The sequence below is a fragment of the Antechinus flavipes genome, chromosome 2 (genome assembly GCF_016432865.1).
Source record: "Antechinus flavipes isolate AdamAnt ecotype Samford, QLD, Australia chromosome 2, AdamAnt_v2, whole genome shotgun sequence".
Lineage (NCBI taxonomy): Eukaryota > Metazoa > Chordata > Mammalia > Dasyuromorphia > Dasyuridae > Antechinus > Antechinus flavipes.
Genome location: NC_067399.1, coordinates 599,669,357 through 599,682,356, shown reverse-complemented (window position 1 = coordinate 599,682,356; position 13,000 = coordinate 599,669,357). Strand labels below are relative to the sequence as shown.

General features: G+C 37.7%; 1 protein-coding gene across 1 annotated transcript in view; it reads right to left on the bottom strand.

Moving 5' to 3' along the window:
• Positions 1–13,000, bottom strand: part of GRK5 (G protein-coupled receptor kinase 5) — a 306,115-nt gene that overhangs the window by 54,464 nt on the left and 238,651 nt on the right. Inside the window, exon 5 of the mRNA XM_051981523.1 lies at positions 3,635–3,735. Within this exon, the coding sequence (XP_051837483.1) occupies positions 3,635–3,735 (101 nt within the window). The remainder of the gene's footprint in view (positions 1–3,634; positions 3,736–13,000) is intronic.

Genomic DNA, 13,000 nt, shown 5'->3' with positions numbered 1-13,000 from the left:
GAGATTACTACTAACAGAGGTATCAGGAAAAGCTTCATAAAAAGGTAAAATTGAGTTGGACTTGAAAAGATAGGTGACAATGGGTGAAAAGGGGGAGAGAAAACATTCCAAGCAAAAGGAAACATAGAATCAAACACATAAAAAGAAGTTTGACAGGTTCAAGGGGTAAAGGGTAAGAAATTTGGTTTGGGTAATGATGTTGAGGATTGGAAGATGTGTCAAGAGAAGGTGAAAATAGTCCAAGCTGAAGAATATAATAGAATATCTTTGATAGAGAGGGCAAAGCATTTAGATGTGTCATACAAAAGGTGGGGTTTTCCCATACAAAAGCTAGGCAACAAAGCCCTGTGCCATTTTACTTACCATTGTACACATGTACAAATCAGATAGCCATGGAGGTTTCTAAGAAATTCAGAAGATGAATTTCTCATAAGATGGGGGAGATAAGAACTGGAATTCTATTGTGGACTGAGTTCCTCAGCCTGCAGGAGATCTGGGTCAAGACATGTATTTATTGCATGCTTCTGCCACCCAAATGAGGTTCCATCATGCTCTTACAGGAAGATAATTTACATTGGAAAATGCTAGTCTAGTGAATTACGAAGGAGATGATTAGCTCCATACCTCAGATTGACAGTGCAAGAACTATTGCCCTACAAATAAATGCTGATGAAAACTATGTGAACCTAGAGGAAGAAAGTGAATATTGGAACGTCTCTTTAAGCAATGTACATTGGATGAGTTGTTTAAACAATCCCTTTTAAACAAATTCAGCCTTAAATTAGGTCAACCCAAAATGGGCCACCAAGAAAAAGAAAGGCACAGTGTAGATGAATTTTACATATAGGATACATGATCTATTATTTCTATATCATAGTGGTGAAGTCACTTTATCACTCTGCAATGTCTTCAGCTGCAAGATGGAATGATTGGATTAGATAGATGATCTTTAAGGTCACTTACAGCTCTAAATCTATAATCTGATATATATATATATATGGGTATGTGTATGAATAATCTCATATTTAAATGATACAATTATTTGGTCTTATTTATCTATATCCAGATGAAAGACTGGAAGACAAACATAACTTTACAAAGCATATACAAGTGCTTTTCTATACGGTTTTTTAATCCCAATTACTGAATTAGCTTTTTTCAAGCCAGGTGTTCATAAACCAGATCTCTCTCTCTTTCTCTCTCTCTCTCTCTCTCTCTCTCTCTCTCTCTCTCTCTCTCTCTCTCTCTCTCTCACACACACACACACACACACACACACACACACACCCCAAACTCTCCAAAGGCAGGATTGTTTCAAACAAGCTGGAGGCCTCTGTTTGAGGACATTTTGTCCTACCCTAGATGATGTAATGGAGATTAGGGAAATGGGTCTTGATGTCATTCTCCATTCTGGCTGCAACTCCACTCCTCTCCATGCATTCAGTTTTTCTTAAACCGATGAGGCTGCAGTTTGTCCAGAGCTTTCATCAGTCCCTCCACCCCCACCTCTAATCACAAGTTAGTTTTTTGTTACTCGTCCATCCTTCCTATGTTCCCAGACATCCAGAGCTATCAGAGCTGACCTTGGCCAAGGCAGAAGGAGGGTAAAATGTGTTCATCTACATAAATATATGTACATATCTATATATGTGTGTAAAGATATATATGTATATATGTTTATACACACATATAGATATGTACATATATGTATATACATGTGTGTATATATATGTATATGTGTGTATAAATTTATATATATATATATATATATATATAAATTTATACACACATATACATATATGGAGAGAGAAGGTGAGAGAGGAAGACAGAAAGTTAGGATATTATGGCACAGTATTTAGATGTTTTTCCAATGGTATATTTTAGTAACACTACCCATATTATACACAGCATCCATATGGTTATGCTGTGGTGACGACTGCCCTTACCTACCTGAGGATCTGATTGATTTCTTCCCCCCTTTTGCTGACCAACCTCTTAAGTGCCCAGAGAAAACTTTGACCCTTGGCTACCCAACCACTGCCACATTCCAAGGCTATGAAAGCTCTAATTGCTGCTTTTCTCCAGGACCAGCACTTCACACACCTAACCTGGATTCACAAAAGTGTGAGGGCCACACAATTGGATAATCCAAGCTCTCAGATCATGACACTGAGAACAGCTACAGGATTTTTTTCTCTTTCCTACAATAACCACATCCCTAACCAGCCATTAAGTCCTCTCTACTTAGGGTCAACTCTAGATGCTATCATTGTCCAGTGACCCTATCACATTGTTGTTGGTCAGTCATTCAGTTGTGTCTGACTCTTTATGACCTTCCTGGACCACAGTGTGCCAACATGATCCACGGAGCTTTGTGGGCAAAATTATTGGAGGAATATTCCATTTTCTTCTCTAGTGGATTCTGACAAACTGAAGTTAAATAATTTATTCAGGGTACCCAGTTAATAAATGTCTGAGACTGGATTTGAACTCTGTTCTTCCTGACTCCAAGAGCAGCCCTCTATCCACCCAGTTCCCTCTCCTTTTTACATTAGGATCTCATAATACTGCACACAGAGGAAAGGAGAGGGGGAATGCCTGTGATAGGCTGCAGTCCCAACAGGGTGGAGAGTAGCTGGAAGCACAGAGGTCTGGAGTGGGAGCCAGAGTGAAGAATGACATGAAAGCCTGTCTTCTCAAATCCCATTACATCATCTGAGACAGGACAAAATGTGCTCAGAATGAGGGCATGAGCCCAAAGGGGACAATCATGCCTTTGGGGGGTTTGAGGGAATGTATGTCTGTGTGTGCTCATGAGGGAGCACTCAAGTATGTGGGAACACACACGCGCGTGCGCGTGCGCACACACACACACACACACACACACACAGTTTATGAACACCTGGCATCAAGCAAGCAAGTTCAGTGTTTGGAATGCAAAATGCGTCTTTGGCTCCTTCTGGGGAGCAGCCCAGTAGAGCTGCCCTCACTAAGGCAACATAAGACAAAGAGATGAAATAATGCAAAGAAAGAGCCCCTTCTCCGGCTCTAGGAAAGACTGATGGCTTTTGAAGTACTCAGGACGGGAGGAGACTGGGGGAAGGGGAAGGGAAAAAGAAACTCCATCCCATTAAAGGTTTTCTGGAAAAACCAGGCAGAGCAAACTTTGCACATTCCTCTGTCGAAATGGACTGTAGAGCCTCTTAATTTTTATTCACTTTGAAACAGAGATGTTTTCTTTGGAATTGTCACCCTTTGTATCTCTTTTCACATAGTATGGAGTCTATGGCTGGTTTGCTTGGCTGGGACCTGTTGGTGAATACCTGAGACACCAAAGAATTGAATGTACACCTCATAGTATGGAATAGAAAATGCTTCTTCCTATTCATACCCATGGAGCAATCTTGACACCCACAATATCTCAGGTAGCCTGAGCTTTATCTCATCTTATTTCCATTCTCAAGAGTCCCCATCTCCATCTCTATCCTTTTGCTACATGCATAATATAGTATCAGGTTTTATATCTGAAAGTTGCTGGCAATCTTTGATGTCCCTAGATTGGAAGAGGCATGCATAAAGCAATTGGAAAGAGGGTGCAAAATTGGTGAGAGTGGAGCTCACAGAGAGTACTTACTTTGCACAGTGAGAAAAGAGTTCTTTGCAAGGTCTCAGTTCAAGTTTTTCCTTCGTTTGGTGGATCAGGTCTTGGCTGACTTCAGTGACATATGCTGGGGACTGTGATAAAGAGAAAATGGAGGAGAAAAGTTGGTGGAAGGAAGTAACAGGATGAACAAGCTTTCTGGAAACAAAAATTTCCCATGGAGATCCAAAGGCCAATCCTAAGTGGTAGATTTTGGTATAAAGATAAGGAATTTTTTTAATCATTATTTTGGGTTGAATCATCTGATGTGGGTTTCAAAAAGAAAAATCCAGGTGCTACCCAGGAACTGAATATCGTTTCAATTTTCAGATGCCATGGGTAATGTTTAGGGTACACTGGAAAGAACCTAATGCTAGTGCTGGGAAGAAGAACTGGACCCTTATTTTTACTCTGCTGCTTATTAACAGAGGGACCCCAAGTAAGTCTCCACTTTACCCTTTAAGTGATCCTTCTTGGATGCTGCCAATGGCCAATGGAGTCAGCTTGAGGGAGAAGAAGCAGGACTCCCAGTTATTCACTCTCATCCAGATGTTTGGGGAAGCTGACTCATGGACTATGACATAATCAGCCTTTTTTTATAAATTAGAGTGATAATTGGGGTGGATGGGTGGGTGAGGCAGAGACAAATCTCTATCTCCAAAGAATGTTGTTTTCATCTAAACATTTTCCTTTCAGTTCCATGCTATTGAAATGTGAATATTGCACTGATTATAATGTTGAGGCTCACTTGGGGGTTTCATAGGAGAATTTTAATTTTTGTGTTTGCAGAATAGCCAATTGTGTGAACTCAGCATTTTCTCTGTAACTGAAATAAGGGCTCATCTTCCATTTCTCATAGTCCTGAACAAGTATCCAGCTTCCTTCCTTTCCTACTGCCCTTCCTCCCTGGGGCCTTTCCATGGTGATGAGCTTTAGCAGCAACTTTCAGAGTCTCAGCCATCCCCAACTCTGATGATTAGGAGATTAAAATCTATAGGGTGAAGCTACTTGTCCAAGGTCAGATAATGAGTTTGTGACTGAGACAGGAGTAGAACCCCAATTTCTTTCCACTTCTCCACATTCTATAGTTAGAGGTTCTATGGTTAGTAGAGAAAGGTCATCAGAGAGGTTTAACAAGTCATCTGGAGTTTAAGGATTGAAGATGAGATTATAGACAGTCCTGAAAGAAATCTAAGGAGGAAAGGGTATAGGTGAAGAGATCCCAATACCATTCCTTATTTAATTTCTTTTCTCATTTTATAGTTCCTTGTCCCTCATAGACTCCATTCAATCAAGCAAGAAATGGTGCTGGGTTCAAGCCTCTTATGTCTAAACTTTATTCACTTAGAAACCAGACTGAAATTGAGCTTTCAATATTATCATTCCCTTTCAAGCCTGTATTATGTAAGCAGAAAAAAAGTGTGTTGCATGCTGTTATCTGGGTCCTTGGGTAGAAGGCTGGAGAATAGGAACTTTCTAGGAAAGTAATTGGTATTTAGCCCAGATTTTGGACTAGCTGAAAATAAAGTTTCTATAGCTGGATCACTGGTTGTCATCACAAATCCTAGCTTGCTATGCAGCAAAGAGCTCCACTTTGCCTCCCCAACCTGTCTTCAACCCATCTTCTTAGCATTCTTTCCATTGTAGTCACTTTCCCACAGTCCACTCCTCTAAAGGAGGGGTTCTTATCCTCAGCTCTGTAAATTTATTCATGTTTAAATATTTTGATAACTGTATTTCAGAATAATTGTTTTCCTTTGCCATCCCATAATTTTATTTTATGCTTTTAAAGGCATTATTATTAAAAAGAATAAATCTACAGGTTTCACTAGATTGCTCAATGGGGTCCACCTAAAGCTAAGAACCCCCTTTTCTAGATAAATTGGGCTACTTGTTGTCTAGTTCTCTCATCTCCAATCATTTGCATGTGCATCTACCATGCCTAGATCAGACACTTGCTCTCAATCTCTGCCTTTGACATCTTTGACCTCCTTCAAGACTCAACTCATTTATTTTTACAATAGCTTCCTTGACCTGCCCAGATCAAAAATGATCCCTATTTTCTTTGATATTTCTAAATAACATTTGACACTTGACCATCCATTTTTTTCTGAATACTCCCTTCTCTCTAAGTTTTTGTGACTAATGACTTCTCTTGGTTCTCTATCTAATTCCTCAGTCTCCTTTGCTGGCCCGTCATCTCTGATTTCATCTACTTTCAGATCATTCTTGGCTCATTCTCTGGTCTGCTCCACCTACACACTGACTGCTCAGTCCCCCTGGAGATGACTCCACCCTGTTGCCTCCTCAATGCTGAGTACTTACCTGGAATCTCCATGTCATGCTATTTTCAATTTCAATGGGAACTACTCTACTTCCACCTTATTGCCTAGCCCCTTCCTTTCCCTCACCCCCATTTTCTAGTACCCCTTTTTGTTCCATTTTCCCTATCAGAATGTGAAGTTCTTGGGAATAGAGATTGTTTTATATTTTTATTTTGATATCCTCAGAACTTAGCACAGTGTGTGACACATAATAAATAATAAATGCTCTATCCATCTATAATATATCACCTATCTCTGGGTATACCCCAAGCCTTTGTCCTAAGCCTTTTTCTCACCTCTTTTATCAGATCCCATGAGTATTTATCAATATCTATAGATGACCTCTACAGAAATACAGTATGTCTCATAAATCTTAGTGCAATGTTAACCTGTTAAAGTTTTTTAATATAATATTAATATATGACATGTAATATAATCATTAATATAATAATTAAACTTTACTAGCTTAATTCTCTCCTAAGACTTTTGAAGCACCTTTGTCATCTAACCCTAGTGTGTCTTCTGAACTCTAGTATCCTACCATCAATTTTCCACGTGGAAGTCCCATGGATAGCTCAAACTCCATTTATCCAAAATTGAACTCACTATCTTTTCCTTCTTTTTTTCTTATCATCCATATTTTGGTCAAAGGCATCATCTACTCATCTCACTTGGGTTTATTCCCTCAGAGTCCTTTCTCCCCTCTTCACTCTTACCTCTCGATTGGGCGCCAAAGTTTACTGAATCAATCTCTCCTATATCTCTGGTGAGCATCCCTTCTCTCCACTTACATCGTCAGTGTCTGAATTCTAGCCCTAAACACTTCTCGTCTGGGTTATTGCAGAAACTGGGCCTTCCTACCTCACTTCTCTTTTCTCAAGTTCAGGCTCCCTACAGTTAACAAAGTCATTTTTCTAAAGCTTAGGTCTGGCTATGCCCTTCCCCCTCCCTCAGCAACAAAGGAAGGTTTAATTTTTGCAGAAGAGCATTCTGGCTGAGCAGATGTCCAAGGAGGAGGGATATCTATTATCCTTCCTCCTGCCTCTTTCCCAGATTCCTTTGAGCTCTCTGCTTCCTTTCCTCTCAGTTTCTTAAGTGGTAGATTAGGATGAAGGTCCAACTGGCTTCAAGTTTATCTTTCTCTAATTGCCCTGGCTTGACTTCTGACCAAGGCACACAAAGCAGCAAAAAACACTCAAAAAAGAGAAGAGAGTTCTCAGACCTGGATACCTTTGAACTGAGTTATTCGGACCAGTTTTCCTTATTTTCTAGGGGATTACATTTATATCCTATAATTCCACCTAATCAGCTAGGTAGCACAATGGATAGAACCCTGGAACCAGATTCAGGAAGATCCAAATTGAAATTCAGTTTCAAACACCTACTAGCTGTATGATCCTTGAAAAGTCACAACTTTTCTATGCCTCAATTTCCTTGTTGGTAAAATGAGGGTAATAATAGCACCAAGTGTGCAGAATTGTCGTGAGAATCAAATGAAATAATAATAGTAATACACTTAGCATAGTGCCTGGCACTATATAAATGTTCTATATAAATGTTAGCTATTGTTAATGTTATTATTATTACCCCCCCCCCGAACTGTTGTAAGGATACAATGAAATAATATTAGTAAAGTGCTTTTCAAAAAAACAAAAAACAAAAAAAACCTTAAAGCCCTCTATAAACACTAGCTATTATAACTAGTTATTATTCCTGAAAAACTGACCTTTAATCAATGGTAAAGAATGCTACCACCTACTGAAAGAGAGGGAAGGAACTCAAGACACAAATTAAATGCACATTTTTTGGTGTGGCCAATATGGGAATCTGTTTTGCCTGAATGTATATTTGACAAGCGTTTTCTTTCTTCTTCTTTCTTTTCTTCCTTTCTTCCTCCCTTTTTTTCCTTTCTTCCCTTCATTTCCTCTCTTCCCTCCTCCCTCCCATCCTTCTTCCCTCCCTCTCTTCTTTTTTCCCTCTCTCCCTCCCTTTCACCCTCTCTCTCTTTCACTTTCCTTCTCTACCTTCTTCCTTCCTTCCTTCCTTCCTTCCCGCCTTTCTTTTTTGAGGACAGGCAAAAAAGAGAAAAATTAATTTGATAATTGAAAAAATCAATCTTATAAAACCATCTCCAGCCTTTAATAGACCCTATTGTACTGCAACACCACAGATTCATGCTAAATCCTACTTCAAACAAGTAAGGGGGATACATGACTTCTGGAAAGGCACTTTGGGGGATGAATTAAATTAATCCTACTTAATAAAATGGACATAAGATTTGTTTATGTAAATATGTTCTATAATAACTGATCTTTTATTGTTAACTCTTTCTCTCCAAGCTACTAGATCATGCCTGAGCCCCTGAATAGAAAGCCCTCCATAATCTCTCCTTCCTTTTAATGTGGTATCAAGTTCTGGCCCTGAGAATTCTTTCCTCTTCTAGCCCACCACCATTCTAGGCTGTCTTATTTAAAGAACCTCTATCTTAACTTTAGTTGCAGAAGAATGAGGCATTATGGTATGAACCAGGCACTGGGAATTAGGAAAACTGGATCCAAATCTCCATTCTGTCCCTTTATAGCAGTATGCCTTCACAAATCATTTCATCTCTTCAAGGCTCATTCTCCTTATCTAGATAATTGCAATAATAGAACCTGCATAGCCTGCCTCACAAAATCGTTCTGAGGTGCAAATGAGAAAATATGTGGAGGAAGGTTTTGGAATTGTAAATGTAAGCTTTCATTATTAGCAAGGTGGAAAAGTATAATATTCCCGAGGGAAAAAAAAGAACTAAGAGTAATAATTTATTTCATCTGCTATCTTTTGCTTTTAGAGATGCAGAATTTTATATAAATATATATATATAGTATATATAATATATGTAGTATGTATATATTATATATTGTATGTTTATATGTGTGTATCTATACAGATGTGTACATAAATGCATAGACAGATAGATAACTACACTATTATTTTTTAGCCAAAAATTGTTTTGATTGAAACTCATGATTTTTTTTTTTTTTTGCTTTCAAAACTGTAAAAGAGCTTAGAAATCATTTGGTTTGACTTCGTCATTTATAGGTGAAGATAGCATACATATTTCTTGTTTTCATCAAAGGGATTAGAAGAATAGAAAAGCAGAAAAAGATAATATCCAAATATAACTTCAGAGGACTGACAGTGATGCATTCTTGCCTTTTGGCAGAGAAGTAGCAGCCTACAGGTGAGGAACAAGGTGTTAGACAGGCCCAATGTGTTGATTTGTTTTGCTTAGGGCCCCAGTGAAGAAATTACTCTTTCATTACTGAAAGTGGAAATTGAATGAATAATATTTATGAGAGAGAGAGAGAAAGAGAGAGAGAGAGAGAAGAAAGAAAGAAAGAAAGAAAGAAAAAAGAAAGAAAGAAAGAAAGAAAGAAAGAAAGAAAGAAAGGAAAGAAAGAAAGAAAGGAAAGAAAGAAAGAAAGAAAGAAAGAAAGAAAGAAGAAAGAAAGAAAGAAAGAAAGAAAGGAAGGAAGGAAGAAGGAAGGAAGGAAGGAAGGAAGAAGGAAGGAAGGAAGAAAGAAAGAAAGAAAGAAAGAAAGAAAGAAAGAAAGAAAGAAAGAAAGAAAGAAAGAAAGAAAGAAAGAAAGAAAGAAAAGCCTACTCTGATAGTTTGCAATGCAGTGTGGTACAGTACAAATGATACTGTCCCAGTTATCCTGAGCCTGTATTTCCAGTTTAGGCTCACACACACAATAGTTGGGGGAACTTGATCATTTTGTTTTGCATCTCTGAGCCTGTTTTTTCATCAGTGAATGAGGGAATTAGACTAAATGATCTTTAGCATTCATTCCAGGTCTGACACTGCATGGTTCTATATTACATCATTCTTATTTAAAAATTCACAAGAAACACAGTAGAATTTTGTGGTCAAATTAATTCAAAAATGTTCATTAAGCACCTACTATGTGCCATATACTGTTCTAAGTCTTGGTAAAAACAACAACAACAACAACACAAACATTCAGAGTATACTTTTTCTTTAATTCAGCCTTAGTCTAAAAAAAAAAAAAATCAGACTTAGATTATATGAAGTGCTATAAATTATCTATTATCTCTCTCCCACATACACATATCCTGTAATGTAAACTGATTATGTTTCCTTGGTTGGTGGAAAGGGACAATACATCTATCACTCAGGAAAAATGGATAGAACCATGTTGTGGTGTGACCTCTAGGAGCACTAGTTCCAGGAAACTGCAGAAGGAGCCAAGAATGACATGAGATTTAACGAAAAGAACTACTAAAGAATTGGTTTTTAGCTGTAACCAAGAGACAGATAGTTGCCATAGCTTTCAGTAGGCAAGATGGTAGCCTCAACACTTAGTAAAGTACCGTCACATAGTAGGCACTTAATTAATATTTATTAACTAACAATGTAGGAACTAGACCAGTTGCCAAGAATTGCAGAACAAGTTTAGGTAGAAAGGCTAGCCATGCTTGAACTAGATTAGGGCTCTTTTAGACTAAGATACAAGAGTAGATAATATATATTAGAATGTTCTCTAACTTGATGTGTCTATATTCTTGCAAGCTTTAAATTTTTTTTTTAAATTTGCTTTACCTTAATTACTATGAAAGCCTTTTGAAAACTCACTTTTGTTTCTGGGTGAGTGGGTGGGATGAGGTGAGGGGGAAGCCAGGAGCATTTCAAATGGGATAATATACATCAAGTGCCTTACAAATCTTAAACAGCAATAGAAATGTCAGCTCTTTTAATTTTTGTGGGATAAGATGTGATATGATGGCAGAAAGAGTAGATATTCAGAAGTGGGTGTGTGGGAGCACAATCCACAAAACAGGTGGTTCACAAGTAAAAGCTGAATTTAGAATGCCAGAAAATTTGGGTTTGAGGCTTATCTCTATCATTTCAGAGCTATGTGACCACAGAGCAGTTTTTAACTTCTCTGAGCCTCAATCACTTCTGTAAAATGGAAATAATTCTTGCATCGACATCACAGGAATGCCATGTAGAATGCCTTCCATAAGCTATAAAGAGCTATTTTTATTCCAAACAAGGAAACAAGCTAAAACAAAGTCAATGTGGCATTGGCATTGGTTCTCCAATTGAATTAGTCTTATCAATTTTGTCTTGCCTGATGAATCTTATTTCTTTACTATTCTCACTTCCAACTATGCAATTTTAGCCCCTTAGCCAGTTTTTACTCCTCAGCATCACATTAATAACCAGTACTGCTTTCTGATTCTGGATTCTGGTGTGGAGACCTCAATGGATATTACTTGTAATGTGACTATTGAGAAAGGCCAGTGGTTTTTTTTTTTTCACTCCTCCCCAATCTCCCATTTATTTCTTCTAAACTAATATAGAGGGTGACCCAGAATTAAGACAGGGAGCTGTGTTGTACAGATGAAGTCACCAAGATAGCAGCAGAATCCGGTGAAACCATTCTTATAACCATGGATCTGGCACATGGCTCTTAAAGGCTCTGCCCACATTAAAGACCTAATGAGCAGAATTAACAAGCATAGAAGAATGCATTTGGTTTAATGGCCATTGGGTTAAGCTCAGCCTTTGGCATTACATGAAGTGATTAAGCTGATGGAACCAAGCCCCCTTTCAAGTCAGTCCAGGAAATTACACCTTTGCCAATATCCTGGCTAGCCTGAATAAAAAAACTGCTGCCCAGTTTTACATCTGGAACTGAAAAAAAAATGTCTCAAACACACGAGAAAGGGAAAAGACGGAGCTGAGACTCAAGAAATTCAAAAGGACATTTCCTTTCAAAAACTAATATAGCATTAATTGAACAAGAAAGCATCAGATTATTTTCCTCAAATACAGCAAAATCAGTTATATAAATAGATTACCATAAAAACCCTTCTACCACTGGAATGGATGATTCTGCTTGTACAGTGTGAAAGGGGAATGAATAGTCTCCTTTTGGGCTCACAGTCTTTGGGAAATAGCTTATACAAAGCATACGATTTACTGTAGAGTTCAAAGAAATCTTATACAATTTGGCTCTTGATGGCCAGAAATGACCTAATAACATATGTGATACAACCACATGAAAAAGTGCTCTACATCACTAATAATAGGAGAAATGAAGATCAAAACATTGAGGTTCCCCCTCATAACTTGAAAATTGGCAAAAATCAACATAAAATGGTAACAGTTAATATGGGAGACATTGTAGAAAGAAAGGGAAAATAATATACATTGTTGGTAAAGCTATAAATGGCATAGCTACTTTGTAAATACATTGTGAATTATGTAAATGAAGTGAATAGACTGTCCATATCTTTGAACTAGAGACTCCATTATTTCCCAAATTTTGGCTTCCCAAAGAAGCTATCAATAAGAAAAATAGTTCCCATCTAGTCCAAAATATTTATAATGGCTCTTTTGAAGACAGCTAAGAATTGGAAACAAAAGTAGATGGCCATCATTCAGGGAATATCTAAACAAACTGAGGCATATGAATATAAAAGAATAATATTGTGCAATAAGCACAAAAAAATATGAATTGATGAAAAGTGATGTAAGCAGAGTCAAGAAAACAATACATATAGTAACTACAAGAAGATAAATGGAAAAAACAACAACACACACCCTCCAATCAAAAGTAAATGTAACAGTATTATAAAGGTCAAACAAAGCTCAAAATGAAAAGTACATGAAGACCTTCTCAACAGACTCCTTTGTAGAGGTAGAAGATTCATAGGTGTTATACAATACACATATTTTTGAACTTTTTCAATATATAGATCAGTTGTACTTTTCCCCCTCTCTCTCCAAAAAATATTTTTTATCACATGAGATGAGTTTAGTAAAGACAAAGATATGTAAGGGATAATCATTAGTTTTAGAAAACCCCTACAAGACAGTTTCTATAAGACAAGATCCAAAAGTACAGTTTGAGTAGGAATCTAGCAGTTCAACATACATCCCTAATTATTCTTTTTAAGGCAAACCTGAGGCTGAAAGAAATGAAAGGACAATATGTCTGCAGGGCTTGGACAACAGGGA